The sequence below is a fragment of the Microcaecilia unicolor genome, chromosome 11 (assembly GCF_901765095.1).
Source record: "Microcaecilia unicolor chromosome 11, aMicUni1.1, whole genome shotgun sequence".
NCBI classification, from domain to species: Eukaryota; Metazoa; Chordata; class Amphibia; order Gymnophiona; family Siphonopidae; genus Microcaecilia; species Microcaecilia unicolor.
The window spans coordinates 124,880,251-124,904,354 of NC_044041.1; the positions used below are offsets into that span (position 1 = coordinate 124,880,251).

The 24,104-nt window shown below is 47.8% G+C and overlaps 1 protein-coding gene across 1 annotated transcript in view; it reads right to left on the bottom strand.

The window, feature by feature from the left end:
* LOC115480978 (nascent polypeptide-associated complex subunit alpha, muscle-specific form-like) overlaps positions 1 to 24,104 on the bottom strand; it is a 278,693-nt gene that overhangs the window by 193,120 nt on the left and 61,469 nt on the right. The window contains exon 3 of the mRNA XM_030219963.1: positions 10,922 to 11,047. Within this exon, the coding sequence (XP_030075823.1) occupies positions 10,922 to 11,047 (126 nt within the window). The remainder of the gene's footprint in view (positions 1 to 10,921; positions 11,048 to 24,104) is intronic.

Consider the following 24,104-nt stretch of genomic DNA (forward strand, 5'->3'; position numbering starts at 1 on the left):
CCGGCGGGCGAACTTGTCGAATGCGGTGTCCCGCTGGTGGAGAGACTCTACCACCTGCTCGACTTTTTCGCCAAAAATGTTATCCGCACGGCAAGGCGAGTCCGCAATCCGCTGCTGGATTCTATTCTCCAGGTCGGCGGCACGCAGCCATGAGAGCCTGCGCATCACCACACCTTGAGCAGCGGCCCTGGACGCAACATCAAAAGTGTCATAAACTCCTCTGGCCAGGAATTTTCTGCACGCCTTCAGCTGCCTGACCACCTCCTGAAAAGGCTTGGCTTGCTCAGGGGGAAGAGCATCAACCAAGCCCGCCAACTGCCGCACATTATTCCGCATGTGTATGCTCGTGTAGAGCTGGTAAGACTGGATCTTGGACACGAGCATAGAGGAATGGTAGGCCTTCCTCCCAAAGGAGTCTAAGGTTCTAGCGTCCTTGCCCGGGGGCGCCGAAGCATGTTCCCTAGAACTCTTAGCCTTCTTTAGGGCCAAATCCACAACTCCAGAGTCATGAGGCAACTGAGTGCGCATCAGCTCTGGGTCCCCATGGATCCGGTACTGGGACTCGATCTTCTTGGGAATGTGGGGATTAGTTAATGGCTTGGTCCAGTTCGCAAGCAATGTCTTCTTCAGGACATGGTGCAAGGGAACAGTGGACGCTTCCTTAGGTGGAGAAGGATAGTCCAGGAGCTCAAACATTTCAGCCCTGGGCTCGTCCTCCACAACCACCGGGAAGGGGATGGCCGTAGACATCTCCCGGACAAAGGAGGCAAAAGACAGACTCTCGGGAGGAGAAAGCTGTCTCTCAGGAGAGGGAGTGGGATCAGACGGAAGACCCTCAGACTCCTCGTCAGAGAAATATCTGGGATCTTCCTCTTCCTCCCACGAGGCCTCACCCTCGGTGTCAGACACAAGTTCACGGACCTGTGTCTGCAACCTCGCCCTGCTCGACTCCGTGGAACCCCGTCCACGATGGGGGCGTCGAGAGGTAGACTCCCTCGCCCGCATCGGCGAAGCTCCCTCCGCCGACGTAGTCGGGGAGCCTTCCTGGGAGGTGGCCGCGGTCGGCACCGCACGCGGTACCGACGTCGGGGACCTCAACCTGGGCGATGGGCCAGCCGGCGCCACGCTCGACGGTACCGGTGGCGCAAGCACCGCCGGTACCGGAGGGGTAGGGCGCAACAGCTCTCCCAGAATCTCTGGGAGAACGGCCCGGAGGCTCTCGTTTAGAGCGGCTGCAGAGAAAGGCTGAGAGGTCGATGCAGGCGTCGACGTCAGTACCTGTTCCGGGCGTGGAGGCTGTTCCGGGCTGTCCAGAGCGGAGCGCATCGACACCTCCTGAACAGAGGGTGAGCGGTCCTCTCGGTGCCGATGCCTGCTGGGTGCCGAATCCCTCGGCGACCCAGAGCTCTCGGTGCCGACACGGGGAGGAGACCGGTGTCGATGCTTCTTCGATTTCTTCCGAAGCATGTCACCAGAGCTCCCCGGCACCGACGAGGAGGACGTCGAATCCATCCGTCGCTTCCTCGGGGCCGAGACTGAAGAAGGTCGATCTCGGGGGGGCTGTACCGCGGGAGCCCTCAGGGTAGGAGGAGACCCACCCGAGGGCTCACCGCCACCAGCAGGGGAATGGACAGCCCTCACCTGCACTCCACCCGATGCACCACCGTCCGACGACATCAGCAGACGAGGTCCTGGTACCACCGACGTCGATGCAGCTATCCGATGTCTCGGCGCCGATGCAGAGGCCCGATGCCTCGATGCACTCGATGCAGGGGCGGCCGAGGAAGATGGTCTGGACGCTGACGACGTCGATGCACTCGAAGATCCCGGTGCCGATGCCGACGAAGAGCCCGAGAACAACACGTTCCACTGGGCTAGTCTCGCTACCTGAGTCCGCCTTTGAAGCAGGGAACACAGACTGCAGTTCTGAGGGCGGTGCTCGGCCCCCAGACACTGAAGACACGACGAGTGTCGATCAGTGAGCGAGATAACCCGGGCGCACTGGGTGCACTTCTTGAAGCCGCTGGAAGGCTTCGATGTCATGGGCGGAAAAATCACGCCGGCGAAATCAAAAGCCGAAATGGCGAAATTTGAAGCACCAAATTTAGAGGGAGAAAAAATCTCGACCGAGGCCGAAAAGAGGCCTACCCCGACGACGAAAGAAAACTTACCGGGGCAAAAAAGCTGGAAGTACGGGGAGGATTTACACGAAACCCGGCGGGGGGTTTCCGGAGCACTTCCCGACTAGGACAAAGCTTTCCCGAAGGAAAAAAAACACGTTCAAAACAAATTGGACGCGCGAGGTCGACTTTCCGGGGCTCGACACGGCGAAAACACGACCGTACCGAGTGCGGACAAAAGAAGACTGGCCGGCTCGAGCCGGTTTCGGGCGGGAAGACAGCCGCGCATGCGCGGTGCGCGCGGGCGCGCGAGGGCTAGCAAAGGACTTTGCTAGTGAAGTTTCCGATTGGAGGGGCTGCCGTGGACGTCACCCCATCAGTGAGAACAAGCAGCCTGCTTGTCCTCGGAGAATGTGGCTTACAATAAATCAAGTGGATACAATACAAGACAATGATGGCTCAGAATCAGAAAGTGACAGGAGGGGAAGGAACAGGGGATAACACAGGGTAAATGACAGAGGTGAAGTGACGGCAAGAGGGAGAGGTTAAACATTGGAGTTGCCAGTGGAGTAAGCCTTGTCGAATAAGAACGTCTTTAAGGACTTCAAGAACAGTTGGTCCTTAAGTTGTTTTGGTAGGACATTCCAATATTTCGGACTGAGGTAAGGGAAGGACGATGCAAAGAGAGGTTGGAAAATGGAGAATGAGGTAGGTCCTTGCAGTTATTAAGGCATTTCTACATGGTAGATCAATGAGATTGAGCATGTATTCTGGAGCTTCACCATATATGATTTGTGTGTAAGTGAGTAGATTTTGAATGTGATACGGTCTGCTACGGGGAGCCAGTGTAGTTGAAACTGAAGAGGTTGAGCAGGTTCAAAGCGCGATTTCCCCAGTATGAGTCTTGCAGCCATGCTTTGGACTGTCTGAAGCCTTTTCAGTATGTAATCCCGGCATCCAGCATAGATCCCACTGCAGTAGTCTATATGGGATAGGACTAGCCAATGAACAAGGGTACGGAAAAACACTCTAGTTATGAAATGCCTTATACGCTGCAGCCTCCACATGGCGTGGAACATTCTTTTTGTGATGGTTTGCACTTGATTATCCAGGTGTAAATGGCTATCCAGCACGACTCCAAGGATTCTCAGGCTAGGTGATACCGAAAGTTTGTAATCCTTAATGCTGAGTGTAGTTTGGGCTACTTTATTGTACTGGGTCGAAAGGATTAGACATTGTGTTTTGTCTTGGTTAAGTTTAAACAGAAACGTCTTTGCCCAGGATTCCATGATGGAAAAACTTGCATCTATTTTAATAATCGGTGATTTCGGTTAATGTGGACTTGAATGGGATATAGCTGGTCATGTCATCCACATAAATGAATGGATTAAGGCCAAGCTTTGATAATGCATTTGCTAATGGAATCAACATAATGTTGAAAAGGGTCGGAGAGAGGGGCGAGCCTTGAGATACCCCACAATTGGCTTTCCAAGGCGCAGAAATGACGGAATTAGCTTTGACTTGGTAGGTACGGGAGGACAGGAAACCCTTAATCCAGTTTAGCACGTTCCCACTTAATCCGAATGTGTCCAGCAGGTACAGTAAAAGCTCATGATCCACCATGTTGAACGCACTGGACATGTCAAATTGAAGTAATAAGATTCTGTTACCAGTGGACATTTCTCTTTTAAAATGAGACAGAAGGGTAACAGAACTGTTTCGGTACTGTACTGCGGACAGAACCCCGATTGAGAACAATGCAGAATATCGAAATTCTTCATGTAGTCTGTTAGCTGAGTATTGACCAAACTTTCCATAGTTTTAATAAGCAATGGTATAGATGCTACTGGTCGATAATTTGAAAGGACATCAACTCTTATTTTAGGATTCTTGGGTATAGGTGTGAGAAGAATGTTTCCATGCTCATGAGGAAAAAGTCCCTGTTGTAGCATGAAGTTTAAATAGGAGGTAAGTTCGACGACGAAGCACTCTGGTGTGGATGCGAACAGGTGACGAGGGCAGATATCAAGACCACAATGTTTCTTGGAGAACTTGTTTAGAGCTCTCGCTACATTATTGACTGATAAACTGCTGAAGGTGGACCAACTACGGTCTGCTGGGCATTGGTCAAGAGGTGAATCCAGTGATAGGAGAAAGTCCTCAATGACTGCAGTACTGCTGAATAGTGGCTTACGTAACAGTTGGATTTTCTCATTGAAATATGTAGCAAGCTTACCAGCACAGGGACAGTCCGTTTGCGAGGACACAGTTCTGCTTGTGTCAAGGAAAGAACTCAAGAGGCGTTGAAGTTTTTTAGCATCCATGCCAGCTGACGCAATTTCCTTAGAAAAGTATGTTCGCTTTCCCTGTTTGATAGCGTATTTGTATCTCCTACGACTTGATTTCCACAAATTGAGCAAACAATCGGATCTCGATTTACGCCATGCTCTTTCAAGTTTTCTGGTTTGTGTCTTAAGTGTTTTTAACTCCTTAGTAAACTAAGGCGTAGACTTGCGGTTGTAAGAGGTTTTACGTTGCAAGGGCGCTATATCATCTAGAACACATCTGCATCTATCCTCCCAAGCGGTTAGATAGAGAATTAAGGCTGGCTGCGCTGTCCAGTTATCACTGTATATTGACTGCCAAAATAACTGAGGATTGACTATACTTCTAGAGAAATAAGCAGTGGGTTCGCTAGGCTGAGAGATGCCCGATTTTAGCCAATGCACGGTGAATTGTAGTTTGAGATGATCGGACCAAGGTGTTGCAATCCACCTGATGCCATCTAGCTGAAAGTTCACATTGGCAAGGAATTTATAGGAGAGAAGATCTAGCGAGTGACCTTTTGAGTGCAATGGACAAATGCTGGGGCAATTAAGATCCCAAAGATGGAGAAAGTCTAGGAAATGGGTTGCATCCAATGATTGCAGATCATCCAGATGGAGATTAAGATCACCCAGAATAATGATATTTGAATGAGCAATACATGTACTGGAGATGAAGTCCATAAGCTCAATCTGGCAATGTTTCCAGTTATTAGGCGGTCTGTAAAACAGCATGCAAGCTAAATGGTCGCAAAGAGTAGAATGGTGGATTTTGATTGCAGCCATCTCAAGGAAAGGGGATAAGTGATCTGCACAAGTTTCAACTGAGAGGTGGGAACGGTAGATTAACGCTATACCTCCACCTCTCTTTCCTGATCTATCCCAGTGTACCAACTTGTAACCCAGAGGGCAAAGGTCCAAGACAACCAGGTCCTTAGGCACCTGGATCCATGTTTCTGAAATGAAGAGGAGATCAAGGTCCTCAGATAAGATCCAATCCGATATGAGTTCAGGCTTGTTCACTACGGACCTTGCATTTATGTAACCTACGTGAAATTGAAGGTACTGAGCAGCCTGCATAGTGTCACACAAGATATTGATAAGGTGACCATATTGATAAGGTGACCTGATCTTGCAGGTAAGGGATCAGCCAGGGTATGAATACATGCTTGCGCCAGGTGAAAGGCATTGCGAGTTGGGCGGTGAGTCCATAGTCTTCTGCTATTTGCGACAAGAGGAATGAAGTTAAACTCTGGTTTTGTTGCAGTGAGCCTGGTATGGATAAGGATAGAAGAGTAGACAATAAGGAGGAGGGATGAGGAAAACATAGTGGATGAAGTCTTGGACTACGCTCAGTTGTGCATAAATGAGTTGTAGTGCCAATAATGTAGGTGACTCTAACCTACAAGACTCAGATGAATGGCGTGTGTCCACTCAAGTTAGAACAAGTAGCAGCTGGAGCAGAGGAGGAGCCTACTAAGCAAGTTTAACGCTCTGGCAGGTGGAGCAACAAGAAAGGCAACTGAGCAACTCTGACGTTTCATTTACTGCTTAAGGTAATGTGCTTACACATCCTAGTAAAGGCATGCGGAAACCACAATCACTCTGAAACATGAAAGTGTCTATGCAAAATGAAAGCCACGTGATTTATTTGTAGCAGCTCTGTCTCATTGTGGCTTATACCTGTTCAACAGTGGGCAGACTAGGGCTCCAGGCAGGCTATGGCAAAACCGCTGGTAGGCAGCAACCACCCAGCAGACCTGAATAGCCCCTCCTCTTTGCTTACTCAGCTGGCCAGACCCATTGATGCGGGAAACAGCCAGAAGATCCAAATGCGCCACCAGGAGTAACCGTCTAGGCACGACAGACCATGGCACGCAGAGCAACTGTCACCATCGATCCGCCTGACCTGTCCCACCGACCAAGCGCAGCCTGGCAAACCTCAATCCTTGCTCAGGTCGAGGAAGGTAAGGCACCCCCGACACAACAGTGGGCAAATCCAGGCAGGAAAACTGGCCAAGGCTAGTAAATAATGTGAAATAGACACTAAAGTCCGGGAGGAACTCAAGACGCGGCTGATTAAATAGGCGCCATTTTTGAATGCCCTTTTTAATGCAGTTGGTAGTTGCCCATTAGAAAGAGAGGAGTTCACAATTTTTGTACCGCCTTCTATAAGGCCCATACTTGCCTGCTGCACTATCTTTGATGGGCAGTGGTCGAGGGAGCAGGTAGTTAGTTGAAGATCTCTTAGGATTTTGTTAAGGCTGTCCTCTGTCATTGGATTAAAAGTGTCCCATATGTCTCTGTCAGGAGGGGGTGAGTTTGTGCACTCCTGGTTAACTGACTGGAGACTGGGTGGGACTGCCTGTAAATCCTGGCGGAGACTTTTAATTTTGTTGGCAAAGTATGCAGCAAAATCATTGCAGTTCAGTTTAGACTAGGCAGGTTGGTTCTGTTGTGGGAGTTGCAGTAGGCTGTTTACTATACTAAACAACTGTCTGGTTGAATTGGCAGCCTGTGCAATGCATTGAGAGAAATACTGCTTTTTGGTTGCTGTTAAGGCTTGGTGATACAGTGTTGGTGTGTTCCTACAGTTTAGCCAGCCAGGCGAGATTTACACCATATCCTTTCCAGTTTCCGTCCTTTGCATTTAAGGAGCCAAAGTTCTGGAGAAAACCAAGGTGAGGGTTTGTTAGTGGGGAATAAGATCTTTTTCAGTGGTGCAGTTTTCTCTAAGGTCTTGGCTAAATGTGTATTCCAAATTTCAACCTGTTCTGACACTGTAGTTATATTTTCATCCATATGTGGATAGTCCAAGGCCTCTAGGAAATTCTCATCAGATTTTGTTTTTGTCTCTGATCTCCTTCCAAACTCTCGGAGGTGCCATTTGTTTCAGGTGGTCACTTAGGGAAAATTTAATTAGAACATGGTCTGACCATGATAGGGGTGTTATTTCAATACTGTTATCCCAGTATTCTGGGATGTCAAACCCTTTGTAGAATACCAGGTGTAATATGTGACCCACGGTTGGAGAATTGATCACCTGTGGGAATCCCAGTGCTGTCATCGTGTCCAGAAAGACAACTGTGGTGGTATCTGGAGTTTCGATATGTAGATTGAAACCTCCCATGATCACCAGCTTAGGGTAATTCAGGGTCACTTGAGTAATCAGGTCTAGGAGATCTTGCACAGATAAGGAGAAATTAGACTTTACCTGCTAATTTGCTTTCCTTTAATCCCTCCGGACCAGCCCAGGATGCTAAGGAACGTGTTGTTACGAGGTGCTCAATATACCATGAGCAGCCAGATTCAAGCTGGATTAAAAGAGATTCTGATTCATTTAGCGGGGGGGGGGGGGGGGGGGGTGGAGATTCTGTACAGTTTGATTGTATCCCAAATCAAGACTGCTATCTCTCCACCCTGTCTTCCTGGTCTTGGTTGATGCTGGATGTTGAAACCTGTTGGGTACAGTTCAGCCAGTGGTAAACTCCCACTTTCATCTAGCCAGGTTTCACTTATTCCTAGGATATCAAGATGCTGTTCATGTATGACATGGATCACTGTGGATTTCTTTACAGCTGACCTGGCATTCACCAGTCCTGTAGTTCCCAAGGGTAGTCTGGGGGTAGCTTTGGTGTGGCAATGAGGTGATCTTTTAAGAACAGTCAAGTAGATATTTGACCTAGCTTCCACTTTTGCCTTCTCTTTGGTTGGTGACCTGGATTGGCCACTGTTGGAAACAGGATACTGGGCTTCATGGACCTTCGGTTTATCCCAGTATGGCAATGCTTATGTTATGTTTAAGAATGACAAACACTAATTATGAGAGTTAGTAAGTTACATGGTCTTGCCGCACTTTGAGCGCTTAAAAACCACTGGGAGTTTTCTGGGACAAGTCAAGGAAAATAGCTGAAGCAAAGTCAAACATCTTAATCTTGAAACATTAAGGGGGGAAAAAAACTCTGGCTAGGATGCCCAAGTCTAACGGGGGCCAAACAGGTTGCAGAAAACCAAGAAACTTAAAAGTGCTGAAAAAGAAAAAACAGGGAAAAAAAGGAGAAAATCCCAAGCAGCACATACAGACAAGGTAGGAAAAATGAAAATGGCAAGATGGTCAAAAAAACAGTGAAACAGGGGACACTGTGAAAATACAACTGAAGTTTGTCAGCTCTGCAAGGTGAAAAAACACAGACTGTCTTAGTCTCGGCATGGCATTTGTGGGCAGAAAGGTGTGAACGTGTGGTGCCACTTCCAAAAGCTTCTAGATTCAGAAAACCAATTTTTCAAAAAGGTTCCAGAGGAGATCCAGAAAATTATAGACCGATGAGTCTGACGTCGGAGCCGGGCAAAATGGTACAGACTATTATAAAGAACAAAATTACAGAACATAATCAAAAGCATGGATTAATGAGACAAAGCCAACATGGATTTAGTGAAGGGAAATCTTGCCTCACCAATCTACTACATTTCTTTGAAGGGGTGAACAAACATGTGGATAAAGGTGAGCCAGTTGATATTGTGTATCTGGATTTTCAGAAGGCGTTTAACAAAGTATCTCATGAAAGACTCCAAAGGAAATTGGAGAGTCATGGGATAGGACGTAGTGTTCTATTGTGGATTAAAAACTGGTTAAAAGATAGAAAACAGAGGGTAGGGTTAAATGGTCAGTATTCTCAATGGAGAAGGGTAGTTAGTGGGGTTCCCCAGGGATCTATGTTGGGACCGCTGCTTTTTAACATATTTATAAATTACCTAGAGATGGGAGTAACTAGTGAGGTAATTAAATTTGCTGATGACACAAAGTTATTCAAAGTAGTTAAATAGCAGGAGGACTGTGAAAAATTACAAGACGACCTTACGAGACTGGGTGATTGGGTGTCTAAATGGCAGATGACGTTTAATGTGAGCAAGTGCAAAGTGATGCATTTGGAAAAGAGGAATCCAAATTATAGCTACGTCATGCAAGGTTCAATGCTAGGAGTCACAGACCAAGAAAGGGATCTAAGTGTCGTCGTTGATGATACGTTGAAACCTTCTGCTCGTGTGCTACTGCGGCTAAGAAAGCAAATAGAATGTTAGGTATTATTAGGAAAGGAATGGAAAACAAAAATGAGGACGTTATAATGCCTTTGTATTGCTCCATGGTGCGACCGCACCTCAAATACTGTGTTCAATTCTGGTCACCGCATCTCAAAAAAGATATAGTGGAATTAGACACGGTGCAGAGAAAGGCGACGAAAATGATAAAGGGGATGGGACGACTTCCCTATGAGGAAAGGATAAAGCAGCTAGGGCTCTTCAGCTTGGAGAAAAGGCGGCTGAGGGGAGATATGATAAAAGTCTATAAAATGAGTGGAGTGGAACGGGTAGATGTGAAGCATCTGTTTACGCTTTCCAAAAATACTAGGACTAGGGGGCATGCGATGAAGCTACAGAGTAGTAAATTTAAAACGAATCGGAGAAAATGTTTCTTCACTCAATGTGTAATTAAACTCTGGCATTCGTTGCCGGCGAATGTGGTAAAGGCGGTTAGCTTAGCAGAGTTTTAAAAAGGTTTGGACGGCTTCCTAAAGGAAAAATCCATAGACCATTATTAAATGGACTTGGGGAAAATCCACTATTTCTGGGATGAGCAGTATAAAATATTTAGTACTTTTTTTGGATCCCGCCAGGTATTTGTGACCTGGATTGGCCACTGTTGGAAACAGGATGCTGGGCTTGATGGACCTTTGGTCTGTCCCAGTATGGCAATACTTATGTAAGCGCATCCACTCTAGGCTCTGTGGGACTACATCATCCACATGTGGAATTACTGTGTCCTGTTTGTCCTCAAAGTCTTTACGACCCATGTCTCACCAAAAAACGCACAGTAAATTCTGAGTATACATATGTCCTCTTACACCACTATCTGTAGGAAGACATGGTGCTGGGATATGCAATGACACCCACCACCTCAAACAGCATCTTGGGCAGGAGAAGAGAAGGAGGATGGGGTAGGGAGGAAAGAGAAGAGAGCCAGCAGGACTATAGCAGTTCTGAAAGCTCTTAGCAGCACTTAAAGCAGCTGTGCTCTACTTGCAGTGAACTACTTCAATAGGTGTGACCAGTAAAGCCATGGCCACTGCCAAATCTGGAACCCTGAAATAAACTGATAAGGAGTGCTTCAGAAATAAACAGGTTAACTCCCACTACTCCCACTACTCCAACCAGAGTTACACCTAATCACACTGACCACCCTTCAACATCTTCTGTCCTTCTGTGACTGTTCTCTTGTGCTTGACTGCTTAAATATTTTAAATTTAAATGCTTTACTTTTGTCTATTAGATTGTAAGCTCTTTGAGCAGGGACTGTCTTTCTTCTGTGTTTGTACAGCGCTGCGTACACTTTGTAGCGCTCTAGAAATGTTAAATAGTAGTAGTAGTAGTAGTAACTCAGGCAGCAAATATCAAAAGCTGCATGCATGTGGTAGTTCTTACCTCTGCACTCTCCTGGAGAAAGTCAAATCGGCGTTCTAGGTCAGCATATTTTTTCCAATAGCCATAGCAGTACGGGTAGCGGGAAAGAAATGCATCAAAGGCCCTCCGGACAGCATAGATATGATTCTGTGAATGGAGAGGTGCACACAACAGTGTGTTATTGATCTACAGCACTTCTACCAGACTTCCTAGCTAAAGCTAAACCATATTCATATTCAAGCATCAAATCTACCTCCAAAATATATTTTGCAACATGCTGTACAGTTAAAAGCCCGATCCAGGATCTGAAGCTGGAAACCTCTAGATTTACACAGGTTATAGACCCATGCCTGTAGCAGCTGAGACATCTCTGTGCTTTCAAGAGTCAGGCGCGCTCAGAGATTCAGTGGAGGGTGGAAGCAACAACCAATCTCATCCTTCCACTACATAAAGTATTTGCTGGCCCACATTTGGAATATGGAATTTCGTTTTCAGCACTCATTCTCAAAAGAGATACCCAATATTAGAAAAAAACAAAACAGAGAAAAGGCGCTCTAAACTAAAAAGGGAAGGCAGGGGCTCAGATGTGCCATTCATCCTAAAGGAGAAAAAAAGAGATTTAAAAGATTTAAGTACTACTGAAACTCCCAGACAATCATTTTATCAAATACATGCAGACATCCTGTAAGAGTATGGAATAATGTCTCCCCACCTTCAAAAGAAGGTGTATTTTAACCTGTTTAGGTTGCTCTATTACCCACCTTGGATAAAGGAAGGACATTGTATTGTATTGTAACATTTGCTTTCCCACTTATTAGCAGGTTCAATGCGGCTTACAAATATAACAGGTTTACAAGATAACGCAAACACATAAACAAACACTTCATAAAAGGTGGCAGAAAAGTTGAAAAGGGCTCTTTTGACATAGCGAATGATACATACCTGTAGCAGGTGTTCTCCGAGGACAGCAGGCTGATTGTTCTCACGACTGGGTTGATGTCCACGGCAGCCCCCAGCAACCGGAAGAAAAATCTCGCGGGAGGACCCGCACACAGGGCACACCCACCGCGCATGCGCGGCGTCTTCCCGCCCTGTGCGCGACCGCTCCCGCTCAGTTAAATGACAAGCAAAGAAATGAGGAAAAATGCAACTCCAAAGGGAAGGAGGGAGGAAAGGTGAGAACAATCAGCCTGCTGTTCTCGGAGAACACCTGCTACAGGTATGTATCATTCGCTTTCTCTGAGGACAAGCAGGCTGCTTGTTCTCACAACTGGGGTATCCCTAGTTCCCAGGCTCACTCAAAACAACAAACAGGGTCAATCGGGCCTCGTAACGGCGAGGACATAACAGAAATTGACCTACGAATAACAACTAACTGAGAGTGCAGCCTGACCAGAATAAATTCGGGTCCTGGAGGGTGGAGTTGGATTTAAACCCCAAACAGATTCTGCAGCACCGACTGCCCGAACCGACTGTCGCATTGGGTATCCTGCTGGAAGCAGTAATGTGATGTGAATGTGTGGACAGATGACCATGTCGCAGCCTTGCAAATCTCTTCAATAGTGGCTGACTTCAAGTGGGCCACTGACGCTGCCATGGCTCTAACACTATGAGCCGTGACATGACCCTCAAGAGTCAGCACAGCCTGGGCGTAAGTGAAGGAAATGCAATCTGCTAGCCAATTGGAAATGGTGCGTTTCCCGACAGCGACCCCCTTCCTATTGGGGTCGAAAGAAACAAACAATTGTCTGTGGGGCTGTGTCTGCTCCAGATAGAAGGCCAATGCTCGCTTGCAGTCCAATGTGTGCAACTGACATTCAGCAGGGCGGGTATGAGGTCTGGGAAAGAATATTGGCAAGACAACTGACTGGTTAAGATGGAACTCCGACACCACCTTTGGCAGGAACTTAGGGTGAGTGCGGAGGACTACTCTGTTATGATGGAATTTTGTATAAGAAGCATGAGCTACCAGGGCTTGAAGCTCACTGACTCTATGAGCTGAAGTGACTGCCACCAAGAAAATGACCTTCCAGGTCAAGTACTTCAGATGGCAGGAGTTCAGAGGCTCAAAAGGAGGTTTCTTCAGCTGGGTGAGGATGACGTTGAGATCCCATGACACTGCAGGAGGCTTGACAGGGGGCTTTGATAAAAGCAAACCTTTCATGAATCGAATGACTAAAGGCTGTCCAGAGATGGCTTTACCCTCTACACGGTGATGGTAAGCACTAATCGCACTAAGGTGATTCCTTACTGAGTTGGTCTTGAGACCCGACTCCGATAAGTGTAGAAGGTATTCAAGCAGGGTCTGTGCAGGACAAGAGCGAGGTTCTAGGGCCTTGCTCTCACACCAAACAACAAACCTCCTCCACTTAAAAAAGTAACTCTTCTTAAAAAAGTAACTCTTCTGGGGAGGAAGTGACGTCACGCTCCGTTATGGAGGTCTAATAGCGGAGCTCCCGACACCCAGCCTGGAAAAACGAAGCTTTTAGCTATATTTAGCGATTTTGAAATAGCCCTGGAGGCGGATAGAGCGGCGAAAAGGCGAGTGATACCAAAGATGTCGAACACTAAAACTAAACCAGCTGATTTAGCCGCTTTTGCTTACCATCAGCGGGAGGCCAAAGAAACAGCACAGGCCGCGAGCACAAACGCTAACGGAAAGCGCCATGCGGTCTCGAGCATCATCGCCTCAGCAAGAAAGCGGGGACGATGGAGATAATGAATTGCTGCCGATAAATGGGAGCAGCTTAAACCTGGTTCCAAGATATTAAAACGGAAATGAAAGAGATACGCAAGGATTTTGCCAGCTTGGAGCAGAACTCCGAGGAGAAATTACGGAATTAGGGAACAGAGTTAATGAAGTAGAAATTGGCCTGGAAGAGCATGCAGACTCCCTAAATACCATCGAGACCACTGTGCAGGAACAGCGCACGAACTTACGCTTTTTAACAGATAAAGTGGAAGATTTAGAAAATCGGAGCCGAAGGTCCAATATTAGGATACGAGGGCTCCCTGAACTACCAGAGCATAATGATTGCGAACAAGTTGTAAAGGACATAGCAGCCCAACTCCTGTCTACATCGGAGCATGTGGTCACCGCTGAGGAAATAAAATTGAAAGGGCGCATCGGGCGCTAGGCCCACACGGGCTAATGTACCTAAGACATAGTTGCCTGTTTCGCTGAATATAAAGTTAAAGATCAACTTATGCATAAAGCACGGGCAAATAGCCCGATCACATGGAATACCTATCCGCTGGAAATATTTCAAGACATTTCGGCAACTACACTCAAGCGCAGACGAGAACTACAGCCACTTACAGCGCAACTGCGAACAGAAGGGATAAAATATAAATGGCAACATCCATTTGCCCTGCTATTTTATAAAGCGGGTAAACAGTGCAGAATAACATCGCTGGAGGAAGCCCAAGAACATCTGGGCCAAGGAGCAATGGCGGAACCTACGCACTCAAACTGCCCAAAGGCTATCCCACAGAATAGCGCTAAAGCGCGATGGCAGCGTGTCTCGCAAGGACGAGGAAGGCTGAGAAGGCAGCAATCAGGTCAAACAGGGCCCAACCAACGCTGATGGATTACAAATAGAGGAATTAACAATGAGTCAAAATAGACATCAATGAAGAGGGCTATAATGGCGTGTGATTGAACAAGGCACAGCAATACCAGGCTGGTAATGTTTGGGATCGAACTCACTTACCTCCTAGGCATGTCATACCAAGGGGAAGGATATGTCATACATGGGCTTTGGGGAGGAGGGGAGGGGGGAGGCAGGTAGGGGATTGGGAAAGGGAAGTCAGTGGTAATTTTATAACTAAAAGTTGTTATATGTATGGTTGATAAAGAATTGAAAATTGTTACTTTAAATGTAAGAGGGCTTAATTCACCTACAAAGCGAAAGTTAATGTTTAAAGATATGGTACGCTTGCTGGCTGATATAGTCCTTTTGCAAGAAACTCACTTGAAAAAAGTGCATGAGAAACTGGTGAAACATGGACGATACTCTGTTATTAAGTTCTCCTCTTGTGCTGCTATGCCTAAAAAGCGAGGGGTTCTGATAGCGCTGGCAACGTCTCGTCCATGGCAGATTTTGAAAACTGTAAGTGATAAAGAAGGGAGATATCTATTGATGGTGGTTTCTGTATATAATACCACGTATACTATACTTAATGTGTACGCCCCTAATCAGGCAGGGGCAGGGCCCTTTCTGGGAGCAGATAGAAGGGGTTCTGAAGCAACACCAGCAGGGCCACTTATTAGTGGGTGGAGACTTCAATGTCACCATGCACCCCCATATAGATAACTCTACAGGGTCTGCAGTGTATGCCAAAACAGATAGGAAATTATTGAAACAGTTAATGGCCCGGTGGGGACTGATAGACATTTGGCGAGAGAAAAATGGTAATGAGAGGGACTACACATATTACTCCCCCAACTATAAAACATATTCTAGAATAGATGGTTGGCTGGGAGATGTAAATATAGCAAGAAAGACACAAGATGCTAGCATAGAACCTCGCACATGGTCTGATCATGCCCCGGTAATACTGACACTTATCCTAGGAACTCACCTTGTAGGCATACGATATTGGCGACTAGACGATACCTTACTATATGATGAGAGAAATATACTAGAGATAGAACAATATATTATGGAATATCTTAAATTTAATGATACAGGCGAGGTCAGAGTGAGTACCTTGTGGGAAGGTCTCAAGGCAGTGATCAGAGGGCGTCTAATAGCACTACGAGCCCATATATCGAAAACTCGCATGGACCAGGAAAACAATGTTAGGAACGAACTCAGGCAAGCAGAACAGAAACACAAAGCACAACCAGACGATACTAATGAGGCAGAAAAGTTACACCAGTTGAGATTAGCACTTAACGAACTCCAAATGGAAAGCCTAGCGGCGCAACTACAACAGACCCAGCAAGAACATTTTGAGTTTGGGGAGAAAGCGGGTAGGCTTTTGGCCAATAAGCTTAAAAAACAAGTTCAGCGGAATCATATAGGGGGGATACGAGATACGAACGGGGAACACATCACACAATTAGATCAAATACAGAGAACCTTTCTAGAATACTATACCTCACTATATGAGAAAGAGTCCACATTGGAGCCAGCAATCGTGGAACGATACTTGAAAGAGAGTGGTATTCCCCAATTACAGGGAGTGGAGAGCGAAACACTATCGGCCCCCATAACATCGGAGGAAATTAAATGGGCAATTAAAGATAGTGCACATGGGAAAGCACCAGGCCCAGATGGGTATACTATAAAATTTTATAAAACATTTGCAAAACACCTGATCCCAATATTAGAGAGGGTATTTAATGAGCTGGAAGAGGTTCAAGAGATACCACAAACATGGAGACTAGCAGCAATAACACTGCTCTTAAAACCAGGCAAAGACCCCCAACAATGTAGCTCCTACCGCCCGATATCCTTGCTCAACGTGGATTATAAACTCTTTACGAAAATATTAGCACATAGGCTACAGAAACAGCTCCCAAACTTGATTCACGAAGATCAGGCGGGATTTATTATAGGGCGACAAACGTTTGACAACATTCGAAGCCTCATCCATACTATCCAATACACCCAAGATGAAAAAGTACCAGCAGTATTACTATCCATTGACGCAGAAAAAGCGTTCGATCGTGTTGATTGGGCATACCTCTTTGCGGTGCTTCGACAGGTGGGATTAAAGGGGCGGTATCTAACATGGCTGCAACTTTTATATAAAGACCCGAAAGCAATATTAAAAATTAATGGATCATATACTGCGGCCTTCCCGCTTCGGCGGGGAACTAGGCAGGGGTGTGCCCTCTCCCCGCTTCTGTTTGCTTTAACGGTAGAGCCGCTCGCTTGTATACTGAGAAATGATGAGGAAGTAAAGGGCATAGTACGAGGGCGAAAAGAGCAAAAGCTTCTACTTTTTGCAGATGATATACTACTCACTCTTGCGCAGCCTGCAATATCAGTACAAAAAGCAATAGATCACGTGTCATATTATGGAGCAGTGTCGGGATTTAAACCCAATTTAACTAAATCTACCTTATTAAACATAACAGTACCGAATGAAGAGATACCGGCTCTGCGAGAAGCATTTCCATTTGCCTGGGCGCAAAAATCCATTAAATACTTAGGAATACAGATCACACCCAAGATAGAAGATCTATTTCAGGCTAATTTTCCAGTAAAGATAGCTGAACTTTTTCAGGAATTAGATAGATGGGAGGGCCTCAATATATCTTGGAAAGGGCGTATACATGCTATCAAGATGATGTTGCTCCCCAAATTATTATACTTATTTCTGGCACTGCCCATACCGATACCTGCCTCCTTCTTCACGCAATTAAATAAGAAAATGTTTCGATATATATGGAGGAAAAGGCCACCACGGGTTAATAGAGCCACGATGTATCAAACACTAGACCGAGGTGGTATGGGAACACCCAATTTTTATCTATATCACCAAGCAGCACAATTAAGAATACTAGCTGACTGGGCTCCAGGGACAATAAAGAAATGGATGCATTGGGAGAGAGCATGGATAGGTAGGTACACGATAGAGGACATATTGTGGATATCAGGGAGAGATCTGACATCTATATTGCAGGAATTACCTATGAGTCTAAAACACCCGCTCCAAACGTGGTTACAAATTAGAAAGCATATGTTCCCGGAAAGGAAATATTACCGAAAAAACAGCAATACGATGGGCGGAGGGTTTCCCACTTGGGAGATCAGAAAAGGTGTTTGATAACTGGGCAAAAGCAGGCTTATACACACTGGGACAGGTATGGGCGGAGGGCAATATGATTAGTTTCCAGGAACTTCAAGAAGAGTATGGTCTATCGGAAAAAGATCTTGTTTATTACTGTTGTCTGCGTAATTTTATTAAAAGACGAGCACAAGATGAATTAGATCTAGAAGAGACAACTCTTGAATTAGCAATGCGTAAGGGAGGGGGCAGAGGTAGTATCTCCCGGATATATCTTGCACTATTGGGCAGGACAGACCCTCAAATTTTTTATCATAAGAAATGGGAAAACGTTTTGCAATGTACACACCCTAGAACAATTTGGATGAGCAATTACAAATATCTGCTCAAGGCATCCCCAGCACAATCTATCAATGAAAATGGCCATAAGTTATTGTACTGGTGGTATTATACCCCAGATAGATTGCAAAAGATATATCCGGGGACCTCGGGAAAATGTTGGCGGGGATGTGGCCTTCAGGGCACGTTTTACCATATTTGGTGGACATGTCCGAAGGTGGAATTGTTTTGGGAGGCAGTAGTGGAGTTGGTAAATACAGTATTGCCTCAACCATACCCAAAGAAAGCAGAACATTGCCTCCTCCATTTCCGGCCTAGCTCAATACCCAGTGGACAACATAGATTGGCTACTCAGTACTTTGTAGCGGCCAAGATAGCCTTAGCCCGAGCCTGGAAACAAACTGAAACACCAACACTACAACTGATAGCTCGCAGAGTGGACTTTCTGTATCAGATGTCGAAATTGACTGCTAAGAGGAAAGGCACTATGAAAGTATTCACGAACATTTGGTCAATATATGAACAATCTCAAGAATCAGAAGCAACACCACTGACGGAGAAAGGGAGGGGGGGAGGGGGACCATGAACAAAAATTGGTTACTGATATTGGATGTTATTTGGTTATGATTGTAATTTGCTAAATTGCCAATAAATATTGGAAAAAAAAAAAAAAAAAAAAAATAAAAAAGTAACTCTTCTTAGAGGAATCCTTCCTAGAAGCAAGACACGGGAGACCCCTTCAGACAGACCCAAGGTAGTAAAATCTACACCCTCAATATCCAGGCCGTGAGAGCCAGAGACTGAAGGTTGGGGTGCAGAAGCGCTCCGTCATTCTGCAAAATGAGGGTTAGAAAACACTCCAATCTCCACGGTTCTTCGGAGGACAACTCCAGAAGAAGAGGGAACCAGATCTGACGGGGCCAAAAGGGCGCGATCAGAATCATGGTGCCGCGGTCTTGCTTGAGCTTCAGTAAGGTCTTCCCCACCAAAGGTATGGGAGGATACGCATACAGGAGGCCCTTCCCCCAATGGAGGAGAAAGGCATCGACGCTAGTCTGCCGTGTGCCTGAAGTCTGGAACAGAACTGAGGCAGCTTGTGATTGGTCTGGGAGGTGAAAAGGTCCACCGAGGGAGTGCCCCACTCTCGGAAGAGCTTGCGTACCACTCTGGAATGGAGCGACCACTCGTGCGGTTGCATGAGTCTGCTCAATCTGTCGGCCAGACTGTTGTTTACGCCTGCCAGGTACGTTGCTTGGAGAAGCATGCCGTACTGGCATGCCCAGCGCCACATCCCGACGGCCTCCTGACATAGGGGGCGAGATCCGGTGCCCACCTGCTTGTTGATGTAGTATATTGCAACCTGATTGTCTGTCCGAATTTGGATTATTTGGAAGGCCAGCCGATCTCTGAAAGCCTTCAGCGCGTTCCAGACCGCTCGGAGCTTCAGGAGATTGATCTGAAGACCTGCTTCCTGGAGCTTCCCACCCCAGGAGAGATGCATCCGTCAGCACTTTTTGCGGCTGAGGAATTTGGAACGGGCGTCCCAAGGTCAAATTGGTCCAAATCGTCCACCAGCGCAGCGAATTGCAACAACTGATGGGCAGGCGGATAGCATCTTCTAGATTCCCCGTGGCCTGGCACCACTGGGAAACTAGGGTCCATTGAACAGATCTCATGTGAAGACGAGCCATGGGAGTCACATGGACTGTACAGGCCATATGGCCCAGGAGTCTCAACATCTGCCGAGCTGTGATCTACTGGGACGTTCTGGCCTGGGAGGCGAGGGACAGAAGGTTCTGAGCCCTCGCCTCGGGAAGGTAGGCATGAGCCGTCTGTGAATTCAGCAGAGCTCCTATGAATTTGAGAGATTGGACTGGCTGGAGATGGGACTTCGGGTAATTTATTACAAACCCCAGCAGCTCCAGGAGTTGAATAGTGCACTGCATGGACCGAAGAGCTCCCGCCTCTGAGGTGCTCTTCACCAGCCAATCGTCAAGATACGGGAACAGGTGCACCCCCAGCTTGCGAAGCTACGCCGCAACCACTACGAGGCACTTCGTGAATACCCGTGGCGCAGAGGCGAGCCCAAAGGGCAGCACACAATACTGGAAGTGATGTGTCCCCAGACGGAATCGTAGATACTGTCTGTGAGCTGGCAGTATCAGGTTGTGGGTATAAGCATCCTTTAAATCCAGGGAACATAGCCAATCGACTTTCTGAATCATGGGGTAGAGGAGTGTGGTAGCCGTGTTAGTCCACTCTTAAGGTTATCAATAGAAATCAAACAAAATAAAACATGGAAAAGAAAATAAGATGATACCTTTTTTATTGGACATAACTTAACGAAGGGCAACCTTCGAAAGCTAATCAAGAAATGCGGCGTACCCTTTGTTAAGTTATGTCCAATAAAAAAGGTATCTTATTTTCTTTTCCATGTTTTATTTTGTTTGATTTCTATTGAATCATGGGGAGAAGGGTGCCCAAGGAAAGCATCCTGAACTTTTCTCGCACCAGACATTTGTTCAGGCCTCTCAGGTCTAGGATGGGGCGCATCCCCCCTGTTTTCTTTTCCACAAGGAAGTACCTGGAATAGAATCCCTGCCCTTCCTGCCCGGGTGGCACGGGCTCGACCGCACTGGCGCTGAGAAGGGCAGAGAGTTCCTCTGCAAGTACCTGCCTGTGGTGGGAGCTGAAGGATTGAACTCCCGGTGGGCAATTTGGTGGGGTGGAGATCAAATTCAGGGTGTATCCGCACCGCACTATTTGGAGAACCCACTGGTCGGAGTTTATGAGAGGCCACCTTTGGTGAAAAACTGTCAACCTCCCCCCGATTGGCAGGCCGTCCGGCACGGCTACTTTTATGGCGGCTATGTTCCCATGGATCCAGTCAAAAGCCCGTCTCCTGCTTTTGCTGTGGAGCTGCAGGGCCTGCTTAGTTGCACGCTGTTGACGGGAATGAGCACGCTGGGACTGTCCCTGTGCCTGAGGAGGCCTTCGGGCCGGCTGGTTGTACCTACCTACGCTTGCTGCAAGCGTAGGGTGCAGCCCGCCGGGCCCGGGAAAAACGTCCACCTGTGGAGGTGGATGCTGAAGGCACCCGGTGGGAGAGCATGTCGAGAGCAGTTTCCCGCTGGTGCAGTTGGTCCACCAACTGCTCAACTTTCTCGCCGAAAATATTATCCACCCGGCAAGGGACATCCGCCAGCCGTTGTTGAGTCTGGTTATCCAGGGCAGAGGCACGCAGCCATGAGAGCCTGCGCATCACTATACCCTGGGCTGCGGCTCTGGATGCCACATCACAGGTGTCATAAATACCCCTGGACAGGAACTTTCTGCACGCCTTCAGTTGCCTGACCACATCCTGAAAAGGCCTGGCCTGCTCCGGTGGGAGCTTGTCCACCAGGTCCGGAAGTTGCCGCACATTGTTCCGCATGTGAATGCTCGTGTACAGCTGGTTTGACTGGATCTTGGTCACGAGCATGGAAAAATGATAGGCCGTCCTCCCAAACAAGTCTAGAGTGCGAAACCCCACCCCGGGGGCGCCAAGGCGGTATCCCTCAAACTCCTGGCCCTCTTGAGAGCAGAATCCACGACCACTGAGTCATGTGGCAGCTGAGGCTGCATCAACTTCGGGTCTGTGTGAACTCTATATTGGGACTCAGCTTTCTTGGGAATGGTGGGATTAGATAAAGGCTTCAACCAGTTCCGAAGCAGCTTCTCCTTCAGGACATTGTGCAACGGTACCGTGGAAGACTCTCTAGGTGGTGATGGATAGTCGAGGAGCTCGAGCATCTCAGCCCTCGGCTCATCCACGGTGACCACTGGGAAGGGAATGCTCACAGACATGTCCCGGACAAAAGAGGCAAAGGAGAGGCTCTCTGGAGGTGAAAGCTTCCTCTCCGGTGAAGGCGTGGGGTCGGAGGGAAGACCAGCAGACTCCTCAGAGGAGAAATATCTGGGATCCTCCTCGGTGTCGGACATGAGTTCTCTGATCTCAGTCCGCAACCAGACCCCGTCTCGACCCCGAGGAACCACGGTCTCGGCGATGGTGTCGAGAGGTGGACTCCCGCATCGGCGGGGATGAAGCTCCCTCCATCGACGTCGACGGGGATGCCACCTGAGTGGCGGTCGAGACCGGCGCCGAGGGCGCAAGCACCCCCGGCACAGGGAGAGCCTGACACAGCAGCTCCTCCAGGACTCCCAGGAGAATGGCTCGGAGACTTTCGTCTAAAGCCACTGTCAGGAGAGGCTGGGGGGGGGGGGGGGGGGCGGTTGTAGGCGTCGGTGCCCGAAGCTGCCCGGGTCCAGGAGATGGTGCCGGGGTACCCGACGACCTGTGCATCGGCACCTCTTCAAGAGAGGGGGGGAGCGCTCTTCCCGGCGTTGACTCTTCTTAGCCAAGTCTCTCGACGCCACTGAGCCTCTGGTCCCCTGCCCCAGGGGCAACCGATGACGGTGTTTCTTACCAATCTTCCTCCGGTGCCCGTCATCGGCGCTCTGTGGGACGGACGAGGAGGAGGTGGAATCCCCGCGACTTCTTGGGGTCGGGTCCGACAGGGTTCGGTCCCGATGGCCCAGGGCGGCGGAGCCAGCCGCGGCGGAAATGGGAAGCCCACTCGGCCGTTCCCCTTCCGCCTCGGTGGCAGGTCGTCAGGCCAAAGGAACCTGTGCTCCTGGGGTCGATGCCATGCTCGATGTCGAAGTCTTCGACATCGGTACCGATACCAAAGTCCAAGCCATCGACACCGATGCTGTCAATGTCGACGGGCCGGCGCAAGTTCCGAAGAGACGATCCCGAAGAACTTGCCTCGCCACCTGCGTCTGCTTTTTCAAGCCGAGACACAAGGTGCACGCCTTGGAATTACGCTCTGGACCAAGGCACTAGAGACACCAAGCGTGAGGATCGGTCTGCGAGATCTGCCGGCAGCACCGACCACACTTTCTGAATCTGCTCTGGACCTTCGAGGACATCGACGGAAAAATTGCATCAGCGAAGTCAAAACTGTCGATGGTGGCGGTAAAAGTACAACACCACAAACAAAAGAAAGAAGTCTGACGCGCGAAGTGAAATAAAAGGAAACACTCGACGATAAGGAAGTTATTTTTTTAACGAAAAAAAGGGGGCGAGCGAACGCACGTAGAAGTAAAAAAAACAGCGGACTAGGCCGCGAAACAGTTTTCCGGGGCTGACACAGAGAGGGACGAAACTGTCTCTCTCTAGCGCAGAAAAATAGAAAACTGAGCGGGAGCGGTCACGCACAGGCGGGAAGACAGCCACGCATGCGCGGTGGGCGTGCCCCGCATGCGTGACCTCCCGCGAGATTTTTCTTCCGGTTCGAGGGGCTGCTGTGGACATCAACCCAGTCGTGAGAACAAGAAGCCTGCTTGTCCTCGGAGAAACTGATTTACAGTGTGAATCAAAGCAGCACAGACACTGTTTTCAGTCTAGAAGTGCTGTGAGAGGAATTCCAGAGAAAAAGAAGGTAACTTACTTGCTGGGAAATTACCTTTCCCAAATTTAAAAGTAGAATTAAAAAGATAATCACAGTGTAGACAGCTTAGGGAATAGTTTTAGCATTTAAAGTCTTTGCTGACAAGCATCTAAAAGGTACTGCTTTAGGAGTCTACCATAGCATTAGTGTAGAGCACAGCTAAAGGTCAAAGGAAAGGAGCAATTAGAACTTACCTGCTAATTGGCTTTCCTTTAGTCCCTCTAGACCGGCATAGATGGGTTATGCACTCCTACCAGTAGATGGAGATCAACAACAAACTGAACTACAGTCCCCAGAAAGCCAGTCTATGCCTAGCAAAGCAGATGACCCCTAAGCTAAAATGCCAAAGAGGAAACACTCGAATGATTAAAAACTCTGTATGTGCCTCCACCACCACGAGCCCTTGACCAAGATTCTGTGGATGGGCAGCAGCAGTTCAGACAAATAGACTATATCAAACCCGACCACCTCCCAAAAATGCTGGTACAGGACAGATACACACCCTCCCTTGTGAAGCCTAATGTATTACTGTGTTCCCATTTGTCTTTTTTTTTTTTCCTTTGGTATGAAAAGCAGGGAACTGTAAGAGAAGCTCCCGAAAAATAAGGGACCAGGCCCAACCCTGGTCT